Genomic DNA, 12,546 nt, shown 5'->3' with positions numbered 1-12,546 from the left:
TACCAAAGTGACAGCAAACAGCTCAGTAAGTGACACATCGCTGGAATCAGGGTCTCTGACTCTACATGAGGCTGCTCTCAGATGTGGTAGAAAAAAACCTGGTGCCTTCATTGTTTGTGTGCATAAATAGATATCTATGGCTACATGCGCACGCTGCTTTTTTTCCTGCTTTTTTGCTGCTTTTTTGGCTGCAGTTTTGTCAGCTGAACTTTCTGACATTTGACTTCCCAGCAAAGTCTATGAGAAGTCAGATTTGTCATGCGCACACTGCAGTTTATTTGTCAGCGTTTTTTTTGTCAAAAGTTTGTGACAAAAAAAATGCAGCATGTTCATTCTTCCTGCGTTTTTGTCAACATTTGTCACCCATTGAAAACAATGAGGGCATCAAAAACGCAGGAAAAATGCATGCTAATCAAAAGTGGTGCATTTTACCTGCCTTTTACCGGCGTTTTTGGTACCAAAAACGCAGGTGATTTGTCAGGAAGTGAGGTCAGGCAAGTGGTCGCGTCCCGTCCTCCACGTGTTCCCCGAAGTACCGCTGTCCCCAGGGGAGATGATGTGGAGGACGGGACTATCAGCAGCGGCGGCAGAGAGCGGGATGGACATTGTCAGCTGAAAACATTGATTTTTCCCTCTCGCTGCTGCCGCCGCTGATAGTCCCGTCCTCCACGTGTTCCCCGAAGTACCACTGTCCCCAGCCTGCACGCACAGGGGAGATGATGTGGAGGACGGGACTATCAGCAGCGGCGGCAGCGAGAGGGAAAAATCAGTGTTTTCAGCTGCCAACGTCCATCCCCCTCTCGCTGCCGCCGCCGCTGATAGTCCCGTCCTCCACGTGTTCCCCGAAGTACCGCTGTCCCCAGCGTGCACGCACAGGGGAGATGATGGACCCCTCTCGCTGCCACCGCCGCCGCCGCTGAAAGTCCCGTCCTCCACGCTCCTGTCGTCAGCTCCACGCAGTAGCGCGATCAGCTGAGCTGTCACTGAGGTTACTCGCGGCCACCGCTGGATTCAGCGGTGGCCGCGGGTAACCTCGGTGACAGCTCAGCTGATCGCGCGGCTGTCTTCATTAGCTGCATGGAGGTGACCGGAGCGGCGGTGTCTGCTGCTTCTCCGGTCACCTGCATGCAGCAGAGCTGGATGCGACGCTGGAGCATCCTGGATTCCGCCGGACATGGAGGGCTTTGTCGGGGTTAATAAATTGGTAATGAGGGAATGTGTTTGTGTTTTTTATTTCTATTAAAGGATTTTTTGGTGTGTGTGTTTATTTACTGTAATTTACAGATTAATCATGGAGGGTGTCTCATAGACGCCTGACATGATTAATCTAGGACGTATTGGCAGCTATGGGCTGCCAATAACTCCTTATTACCCCGATTTGCCAACGCACCAGGGTATATCGGGAAGAGCCGGGTACAGTCCCAGAACAGCCACATCTAATGGATGCGGCCATTCTGGGCGGCTGCTGACTGATATTGTTAGGCTGGGGGGCTCCCCATAACGTGGGGCTCCCCATCCTGAGAATACCAGCCTTCAGCCGTATGGCTTTATCTGGCTAGTATTAAAATTGGGGGGGACCGCACGCCATTTTTTTTAAATTATTTATTTATTTCTAATTTTTTTTTTTTCAATTCAACAAGCTTTATGGGCTTGTTTGAACTGAAAAATACATGAAACAATTGTTGACAAAACTGCAGCCAAAAACGCACCAAAAAAGCAGCAAAAATGCACCAAAAAAGCACCTACATTTTTTGTGACATTTCCAGGCTCTCTCTGACAAGGTGCAGTTTTGGCTGCAGTTTTGGCTGCAGTTTTGGCTGCAGTTTGTGAACACGAAAAAGAAGCAGCGTGCGCATGTAGCCTATCACAGATAAGGACCACCCACTAAACCCAGAATGAGCAGTGATTTCAATTAAAGAGGATCTGTCTCTAAATTTCACACCAAATGCATACAGTAATAAATATGTCTATAAGCTCTGTTCGCACTAGAAAAATGATTTTTCTCAAGAAATTTCTTGAGAGTCTGAAAGATTACTGCACTTGGGGTCAAAAAATACACCAATAACGCACCGAAAACCGCATGCTTTTTTACCGCGGCTTTGTGCGTTTTTGATGCGATTTTTTTTTTCGCAGGCTGGTCCCTGCAGTTTTTTACCATTATCTATGGCAAAAACTGCAGGTACCTGCAGAAAAGAAGTGACATGCTCATTCTTTTTCTCAAGAAATTCTGCAGAAAGAATGTTCTTGAGAAAAAAAACGCAGTGTGCGCACAGCTATTTTTCTTTTCCATAGGTTTTGCTGGGGAATGTCTGCAGAAAGGTTACAACCATTTTCTCAAGAACTTTCTGCAGCAAAAACGCAAAAAAAGCGGGGAAAAATGCAGTGTGCGCACAGGACCTTAGACTTGGTGAGGCTGATGTATATACTTTGAAAGACTTGAAAGACCAGGTTAGCATGGCATGTATAACCAAGATATTAAATAGTTGTTCATTTTCATATTAGGCAAGGAAACTTCAAAAAAGGTTTTTTACAGTCATTTTGACAAGAATTTTCAAAGTAAGTATGCCAGCCTCATTAGGTCTAGGAGATCTATTTACTAATAATGTATACAGTTCTGTTTAGTGAACCTGCTGAGAAATGTATGTTAATATAATACAATGTAAACAGAATCTCTTCCTACAAACACATATATATATATATATATATATATATTTATATTTACATACAGTGTGTTCACCCATATCCTGTCCACCACCATTAACTTGAGAACTGCGGTAGCTATAGGCATAGAAGTGGTGTCTAGGTATAGTAAAGTAGCCATGCGCTACACAATGAAACCACCTATAGCGCCACCTGGTGGAAAACAACAGAGTTAGCATTTTTATCTCGAAAACAGAACGAGATGGAGAAAGAAAGTGAATTACAAAGTTGTAGGGCATCATCAATTCAATACGAATTGACACCTTGCATACAGAAATGCTATGATTAGAATGTGTAAAACTCACAAGGCTGCGGACGTGAAGCGATATGTCATGGAGACCTTCCTACAAGTCATTGGTATGGTGGCTGCGTGGAGTGGCCTCCACACGCACCTGACCTGACCCCATTGGACTTCTTTCTGTGAGGTCACATCAAACAGCAGGTGTATGCGTCCCCTCCACCAATTGATAATGCCCTACAATTTTTAAATTCACTTTTTTTCCCTATCTCGTTGCGTTTTCGAGATAAAAATGCTAACTCCGTTGTTTTCAACCAGGTGGCGCTATAGGTGGTTTCATTGCGTAGCACATGGCTACTTTACTATACCTAGACATCACTTCTATGCCTATAGCTGTCGCCGTTCTCAAATTAATGGCGGTGGACAGGATATGGGTGGACACACTTATAGTTATATATATATATATATATATATATATATATATATATATATATATATACTGTATATGTATATCAATGTGTTCAGCATGCTGGACATAGATTATACATCATTTCCAAGCTAACAGGTTTCATTGAAACAAAGTAATAAACACCTGCAGCATAGGAGGACATTTACTTTGGACAATATTTAATCATATTATTGGGATAGTTGGCAGTAAAAGGGGGTTGAGAGTAAGATATTCACATACAGCACTATGACATGGACAAATGAAAGGTCTGTGAATTGACCAAGATGTATGGACTGACCACACGTCTCCTGACCTGAACTTAACAACCTCATATATGCGTATGAGACTGTGGAGTTTGAGTTGGGAGACCTATGGCCAGTCTATATATCATGGTAATTCTCGCACTGGCCCATAGGACAACCGGTGAATCCAGTCATTGCACTGTCTGCCCATACATTATACATTATAGGACCCAAGTTAAATTGCTTGTTCTGACCCACAAAGCTCTCTACAGTGCGGCACCCCCCTACATCTCCATCCTCATCTCTGTCTTCACCATAACCATTTTCTACGCTCCACAAGCAACTTTTGAGTAACATCTGCCCTTATCCAAACCTCCCACTTTCGGCTCCAAGACTTCACCCGAGCTGCACCAATTCTCTGGAATGCTCTACCCCACAAAATTAGGATTAACCACATCTTACACAGTTTTAGGTGCCCTCTAAAAACACAACTTTTTAGGATGGCCTATCACATTCTCTAATCAAAGTCCTTTCATATACAGCCCATTCACTCTTTCTCTGAACATAATTCTCCATCAAACTCCACCGCACCCAAAAGCACTACAAATACTGGCTGGTGACTGCTCACGCAACCTTTATCTATCCCCCATTTCTTCAAGATGGCTGGATCATCCTTATAAATAAGCACCTGTACATTGTGTCATCCCCACCTCATTGTAGATTGTAAGCTCTCGCGAGCATGGTTGTCATTATTTTTGCTTTAATTATTGTAGTTTCTATAACTGTTAATGACTGTTTACATGTGAACCTCTGAATTGTAAAGCGCTGCAGAATATGTGGGTGCTATATAAAGATTATTTTTAATATTAAATGGGAAAAATAGTTGTCACAATACACTTGATTCACAATGTACAGACAAGGGCGGCATCTCATTATTCATTGATTAAACTATCCAGATTATTATTATACAGAAATATAGGCAAGTTTGTTAATGAGTGTAATGCACAGAGGTTGAACAATGGACGTAAAAGTCAGTGTTAGTGGTGGGACCTTGGTACCCCTGTCTGACAATGATTATGATCCATACAAGGTCCATGTTTAATGGACATCTGAATTCGGACTTACTGGGAATAGGGGAGTACTGCACAAAACACAACCCAAGCATGTGATACATAGCAAATATCTTACTTTACAGTTGTGTTCTCTGGAACTTCAAAAGTCACCAGCCGTCCTCCTGAGGAGGTGTTAGAGCTCGCATTTCCACAAGCAACATCTGGAAAGACCTGCAAGTAAAAGAAAATTATGAAAAATTTAGAATATACAGGTGCAGTTCAATAAATTAGAATATCATCAAAAAGTTAATTTATTTCAGTAATTCAATACAAAAAGGAAACACTTATATTGTATAGAGTCATTACACACAGAGGGATCTATTTCAAATGTTTATTTCTGTTAATGTTGATGATTATAGCTTACTGCCAATGAAAACCCAAAAGTCATTATCTCAGAAAATTAGAATAATTACCACAAAACACCTGCAAAAGCTTCCTAAGAGTTTAAAATGGTCCCTTAGTCTAGTTCATTAGGCTACACAATTATGGGGAAGACTGCTGACTTGACAGATGTCCAGGAGGCAGTCATTGACACACTCCACAAGGAGGGTAAGCCACAAAAGGTCATTGCTAAAGAATCAGGCTGTTCACAGAGTGCTGTATCCAAGCATACTAATGGAAAGTTGAGTGGAAGGAAAAAGTGTGGCAGAAAAAGGTGTACCAGCAACCGGGATAACCGCAGCCTTGATAGGATTATTAAGAAAAGGCCATTTAAAAATTTGGGGGAGATTCACAAGGAGTGGATGCTGCTGGAGTCAGTGCTTCAAGAGGCACCACTTACAAACGTATCCAGGACATGGGCTACAAGTGTCGCATTCTTTGTGTGAAGCCATCAATAGACAACGCCAGAAGCCAATTACCTGGGCCAAGGAGAAAAAGATCTGGACTGTTGCTCAGTGGTTCAAGGTGTTGTTTTCAGATGAAAGTAAATTTTGCATTTCATTTGGAAACCAAGGTACCAGAGTCTGGAGGAAGAGTGGAGAGGCCACAATCCAAGCTGCTTGAGGTCTAGTGTGAAGTTTCCACAATCAGTGATGCTTTGGGAATTTCATTATTACTATTATTATTATTTATTATTATAGCGCCATCAATTCCATGGCGTTTTACATGTGAAAGGTCTATACATAATAGGGACAAGTACAATAATCATAAACAATACAAGGCACAGACTGGTACAGGAGGATAGAGGTCCGTGCCTGCTAGGGCTCACAGTCTACAAGGGATAGGTGAGGATACAGTAGGTTAGGGTAGAGCTGATTGTGTGGCACTGTAGCAGACTGAGGGTTATAGCAGGTTGTAGGCTTGTCGGAAGAGGTGGGTCTTCAGGTTCCTTTTAAAGCTTGTCAAGGTAGGCGAAAGTCTGATGTGTTGAGGCAGAGCATTCCAGAGTATGGGGGAGGCATGGGAGAAATCTTGGATGCGATGGTGGGAAGAGGAGATGAGAGGGGAGCAGAGGAGGAGATCTTGTGAGGATCGAAGGTTACGTGCAGGTAAGTACCGGGAGACTAGGTCAGAGATGTAGGTAGGAGACAGGTTGTGGATGGCTTTGTAGGTCATGGTTAGGGTTTTCAACTGGAGTCGTTGGGCAATGGGAAGCCAATGAAGGGATTGGCAGAGAGAAGAGGTCAGGGAGTAGCGGGGGGACAGGTGGATTAGCTGGACAGCATAGTTTAGAATAGATTGTAGGGGTGCGAGACTGTTAGAAGGGAGGCCACAGAGCAGAAGGTTGCAATAATCCAGGCGGGAGATAATAAGGGCATGTACTAGGGGTTTTGCAGCTTCTTGGGAAAGGAATGTACGGATTCAGGAAATATTTTTGAGTTGTAGGTGGCAGTAGGTGAAGAGGGCTTGGATGTGTGGCTTGAAAGAGAGATCAGAGTCTAGGATTACTCCCAGGCAGCGAGCACGTGGTACTGGGGAAAGTGAGCAGCCATTGACATTGATGGATATGTCAGGTGGGGAAGTTGAGTGATGAGGAGGAAAGACAATGAATTCTCTTTTGTTCATGTTCAATTTTAAGAATCGAGCAGAGAAAAAGGATGAACTAGCAGACAGATATTGTGGGATTCTGGTTAGTATAGAGGTGATGTCAGGTCCAGAGAGGTAGATCTGCGTATCATCAGCGTAGAGATGTAAGGGTGGCTTTACACGCTACGATGCCGCTGTAGCGATCTCGTTGTGTGTGACTCCTAGGAGCGATTTTGGATCGTTGCAAAAACGTCCAAAATCGCTCCTCGTTGACATGGGAAACCTCTCCCAATTATCACTGCTGTGCTGTCGCTGGGGCGAAGTTGATCCTCGTCCCACATCGCTACGTGTGACGCCGCAGGAACGAGGAACCTCTCCTTACCTGCCACACGCCAGCAATAAGGAAGGAAGAAGGTGGGTGTGATGTTCGTCCCGCTCATCTCCGCCCCTCCGCTTTGATTGGGCGGCCGCTTACTGACGTCGCTGTGATGCCGAGCGAACCGCCCCCTTAGAAAGGAGGCGGTTCGTCGGTCACAGCGACGTCGCCGAGCAGGTAAGTACGTGTGACGCTGCTGTAGCGATAATGTTCCTTACAGCAGCGATCTCCACATATCGGCATAACGACAGGGGTGGGTGCTATCACGTTCGCCATCGCTAGCATCGGCTAGCGTTACAGCGCGTAAAGCCCGCTATACTGAAAGCCGTGGGACTCTATAAGCTGTCCCAGGTCGAAGGTGTAAATGGAGAACAGCAGGGGTCCAAGAACTGAACCTTGGGGGATACCGACAGATAGAGGGCGAGATGAGGAAGTGGTGTGAGAGTGGGAGACGCTGAAAGTTTGGTTGGTTAAGTATGAGGAGTTCCAAGATAGCGCCAAGTCTTTGATGCCCAGAGATGAGAGAATTTGCAGTAGAATGGAGTGGTCTACTGTGTCAAAGGCAGAGGACAGGTCTAGGAGGAAGAGGACAGAGTAGTGTCGCTTCGATTTTGCGGTCAGTAGGTCGTTAGTGACTTTGGTTAGGGCAGTTTCAGTGAATGATGGGGTCGGAAGCCAGATTGTAACCGGTTAAAGAGGGAGCAGGAAGAGAGGTATGAGGACAGTTCAAGATGGACATGCTGTTCCAGTAGTTTTGAGGCATAAGGAAGAAATGATATGGGGCGATAGTTTGACACAGAGGAAGGGTCAAGGGAGGGCTCTTTGATGATGGGTGTGATCGAGGCATGTTTAAAGCATGTCATCTGCTGGTGTAGGTCCACTGTGTTTTATAAAGACCAAAGTCAGCGCCGCCGTCTACCAGGAAATTTTAGAGCACTTCATGCTTCCATCTGCTGACAAGCTTTTTGGAGATGGAAATTTCATTTTACAGCAGGACTTGGCCCCTGTCCACACTGTCAAAATTATCAATACCTGGTGTAATAATCACAGTATCACTGTGTTTGATTGGCCAGCAAACTCACCTGACCTAAACCCCATAGAGAATCTATAGGGTAATGTCAAGAGGAAGATGAGAGACACCAGACCCAACAATTCAGACGAGCTGAAGGCGGCTATCAAAGCAACCTGGGTTTCCATAACACCTCAGCAGTGCCACAGGTTGATCCATGCCATGCCGCATTGCTGCAGTAATACAAGCATTAGGAGCCCCGACCAAGTATTGAGGCATTTGCTGTACAGACTTTTCAGTAGACGCCAACATTTCTGAGTTTAAAATAATTTTTTCAGTTGGTCTTATATAATATTCTAATTTTCTGACATAATGACTTTTGGGTTTTCATTGGCTGTAAGCCATAATCATCAACATTAACAGAAATAAACACTTGAAATAGATCACTCTGTGTGTAATTGTGGCGCCCCTGAGGCTTCCGTCGCCACAGGTCATTGCACCCCATCCAGCGGTGTGATGCCCCATTCTGGGAGAGGAAGAGAGTGAACGCCGGTCCCCTGGTAAATCCACACTACACCCATTGCTAGGAACACACTGGGACCAGGGAAAGTGGCAGGCAACCCTCCCATGCTGCATGCTGAGAGGGGCCGTAAGACCCATCCCTGCTCCCATAGGGTGGTAGCTTAGCAACTGGGGAGGTGGGAGGAGCCACCAGAGAGCAGACAGAGAAAGGAAGGTCAAGTTAGTTTCAGTTTACCTCAGAGAGTGAGAGAGTGAGGAGCCAGCATGTAGCTGTGAAAGAGAAAGGAGCTCTGTGAGCTCAGAGTGTCCGCACAGAGAAAGCAACAGAAGTCTGAGAGAGAGTGCGGAAGGAGGAAGAGGTCTGCAGGAGGCAGGCAAGGAGGAGAGAAAGGAAGAGAGCTCCAAGTCAGTCAGGAGCTGAGAAGAGGAAAGAGACGCTTCCTGGTGAAGATCCTGGGACTCAGAGGGTCCAGGTGACACCAAGCAGAGAACAGAAGGGATCCCAGGGCCACGGGTAGCTGTAGAGCTGCGGTGGCCTGTTCCACAGGAACATCGGTAGAGGGATCAAGCTGCTGCAGGGGACAGTCCCTAGAAACCGGAGGAGTGCAAAATCATCTCCAAACAGTAAAAACCGAGGCCCAGGGAATGTTGTAAACTCCCCGGGCCACAGCCCACAGCAGAACTTCTAGAAAAGGGGTAATCAGCCGACAGGTGACCCCCCAGCCTGGAAGCTGTTGTGGAGGCCGAGCCAGGTTTATCCTACAAAGGCAAGGTTTAAGGAGACAGCTGAAGACAGCGACACTTAAGAGAAGGGTACCGGGTTTTGCTCCAAGAATCACCCAGAAACGGCGGAGGTCCCTGACAGTGGTCCCATCAGTCCAAGGGTTCCTGCCGGCCTTGACAAGAACTGTGAGTAAAGAACTTGAAACTGCACCCTTGGAGTTGCCTCTGTTATTTCATCTGCATAGACACTCATAAGCACCAACTGTGCCCCGGGGCACTGCTCCACCTGTGGGGAGTAGTACCACCATTGCTGCCATATCATCCCCCGGAGGCCTCATACAGCAGCGGCGGCTTATTAGCCGCATACCACAGGTGGCGTCACGAACACAAACTTTAATTCAAGCCACATATTTTACTGACACCCACCAGGGCCACGGAGCCGGGCCCAGCCACCACTGACTACCTCCGGACTAGTCCGGCCCGGCACCGGGTGTCCCACAGCCCTGGGGTGGGCGAGTCATAATGACTCTATTTAATATATGCATTTCCTTTTTGTATTGAATTACTGAAATAAATTAACTTTTTGATGATATTCTTATATATTGAGATGCACTTGTAAGTACATCAAGTGTGGATTATTGAGTATTAAAAAGCATCAAGAAAAGGAGGCTACAAAAAGTAGCAATATACAGTGAAATCTTGGATTATGAGCATAATTGGATCCGGGAGTGTGCTCTTAAACCAAGTTACTCTTATATAAAAGCGAATTTTCTCATAGGAAATAATGGAAACGCAGACAATTCGTTCCACAACCTAAAACTATTTACTGCATTTATACAAATTTAATACAGTAATACAAAATAATGTACTGTATTCATATAAAATTATCACAGTACACTAATACAAAATACAGTACAGTAAAAAGCATATAAAACAAAGTAAACTGCACGTTAGCTTACAATAGAATTGTTTGAGTGCAGGAGGTACAGTGCACTATAGAGAGAAAAAAATGATGTATAAATGTAACAACCTTTATTCTAGTACAATACACAAAAAAACAGACCACAATTCTATTCTCCCCAAAATAAGGGCAGAACTAAGCCAAATGTGGGGTAGGAATACTGCACAGGCAGATTACAGTACAAGCAATACACTGTACAGGTTAGCAGAAAGAAAGTACAATACTGTATCCACAAATGCAAATTGATAGACATGCTATATACTGTACTGTACAGTGGTATACAGTTTACAGTAAATATGTACAGAAAGTTACCTCCGGAGCGGGTCAGAGCGTGGTGATAGGACAGAACCGGAAGTGTGTATGGTGAGTATTTGCTCTTATTGCAAATCATTGCTCTTAAACCAAGTTGCACATTTTTAAAAAGCTTTGCTTGTCTTGCAAAACGCTCTCAAACCAAGTTAAGGCTACTTTACACGCTGCGATATCGGTCCCGATATCGCTAGCGTGGGTACCCGCCCCCATCTGTTGTGTGACACGGGCAAATCGCTGCCCGTGCCGCACAACATCGCGCAGACCCGTCACACATACTTACCTGCCCGGCGACGTCGCTGTGACCGGCGAACCGCCTCCTTTCTAAGGGGGCGGTCCGTGCGGCGTCACAGCGACGTCACTGAGCGGCCGCCAATAGAAGCGGAGGGGCGGAGATGAGTGGCCGGAACATCCCGCCCACCTCCTTCCTTCCGCATAGCGGCCGGGAGGCAGGTAAGGAGAGGTTCCTCGTTCCTGCGGCGTCACACATAGCGATGTGTGCTGCCGCAGGAGCGACGAACTACATCGTTACTGCTGCAGTAACGATAATCGAGAATGGACCCCCATGTCACCGATGAGCGATTTTGCACGTTTTTGCAACGATGCAAAATCGCTCATCGGTGTCACACGCAGCAACATCGCTAATGCGGCCGGATGTGCGTCACAAATTCTGTGACCCCAACGACTCCGCATTAGCGATGTCGCAGCGTGTAAAGCCCCCTTTACTCTTAATCCAAGGTTCCACTGTACTTAAGCCTTTCAATTCTTATTATTATTGTAGTAGCTGCGGGCTCACTGTAAATGTACTATGAGATTCAGATTAATTATTGCAAGCAGCTATGTTTTCCTCTTATAGATTAACCCTTTAGAAGCAGCTATGTCCTCCTTCACCTTGGCAGCATAATACATGGAGACATACTATTATAAGGTTGTTGATAGTAATTGTATGCAAGTATATTTAGGTCTGATTTGTGATTCTATAATTTGCAGCCCATTTGGATACATCGAAGAAATAATTTGCTGCCCAATGGGATACATGGATTAGTTCACCATGTTTGTACTTGACTTTTGGCAAATGTTTGCGTAAAGAAGGTTAATTGATTTTCCCATGATATTCTATGGACTATAATCTCTATAAAACAGTGAATTGATGACTCCATCATGATTCTGGCCAGATATGAGCACAAAGCTCCGTTTATTTTTCAGATGTTGCATAGGATCACCTACATTCTTACAATTGGCATCTCCAAGATAAATAAAATCTTCCCAGGTTTTCCACTCACTGTGGTTTAATGAAAATGTAAAAGTTATGCTGCTGTACTAGAGGAAGGGAATCATCTAATGTGACAATTACATTTATTTGAAAAAAGTCTTAAGGTCGCTTTACACGCAACGACATTGCTAACGATATGCCGCTAGGGTCACGGAATTCGTGACGCACATCCGGCCTCGTTAGCGACGTCGTTGCATGTGACACGTACGAGAGTCCGCTAACGATGCAAAATACTCACCAAATCATTGATTGTTGACACGTCGTCCATTTCCGAAATATCTTTGCTGGTGCTGGACGCAAGTTGTTCGTCGTTCCTGAGGCAACACACATCGCTACGTGTGACACTCCAGGAACGACGAACAACACCGTACCTGCGTCCTCCGGCAATGAGGTGGGCGTGACTTTCATGCTGCTGCTCTCCGCCCCTCCGCTTCTATTGGACGCCTGCTGTGTGACGTCGCTGTGAAGCCGCACGAAGCGCCCCCTTAGAAAAGAGCTTGTTCGCCGCCCACAGCGACATTGCTAGGAAGGTAAGTATGTGTGACGGGTACTAGCGATTTTGTCCGCCATGGGCAGCGATTTGCCCGTGACGCACAAATGACGGGGGCGAGTTCGAACGCTAGCGATGTCGCAGCGTGTAAAGCCCCCTTTATAATTTAATTGAC

General features: G+C 45.4%; 1 protein-coding gene across 1 annotated transcript in view; it reads right to left on the bottom strand.

The window, feature by feature from the left end:
- Positions 1-12,546, bottom strand: part of DNER (delta/notch like EGF repeat containing) — a 464,487-nt gene that overhangs the window by 206,180 nt on the left and 245,761 nt on the right. The window contains 1 exon segment of the mRNA XM_075340935.1: positions 4,817-4,911. Within this exon segment, the coding sequence (XP_075197050.1) occupies positions 4,817-4,911 (95 nt within the window).

This window comes from Anomaloglossus baeobatrachus, chromosome 3 (assembly GCF_048569485.1).
Source record: "Anomaloglossus baeobatrachus isolate aAnoBae1 chromosome 3, aAnoBae1.hap1, whole genome shotgun sequence".
Classification (NCBI taxonomy): domain Eukaryota; kingdom Metazoa; phylum Chordata; class Amphibia; order Anura; family Aromobatidae; genus Anomaloglossus; species Anomaloglossus baeobatrachus.
Note: the sequence above shows the minus strand (reverse complement) of the source record. Positions and strands in the feature narration are given on the sequence as shown.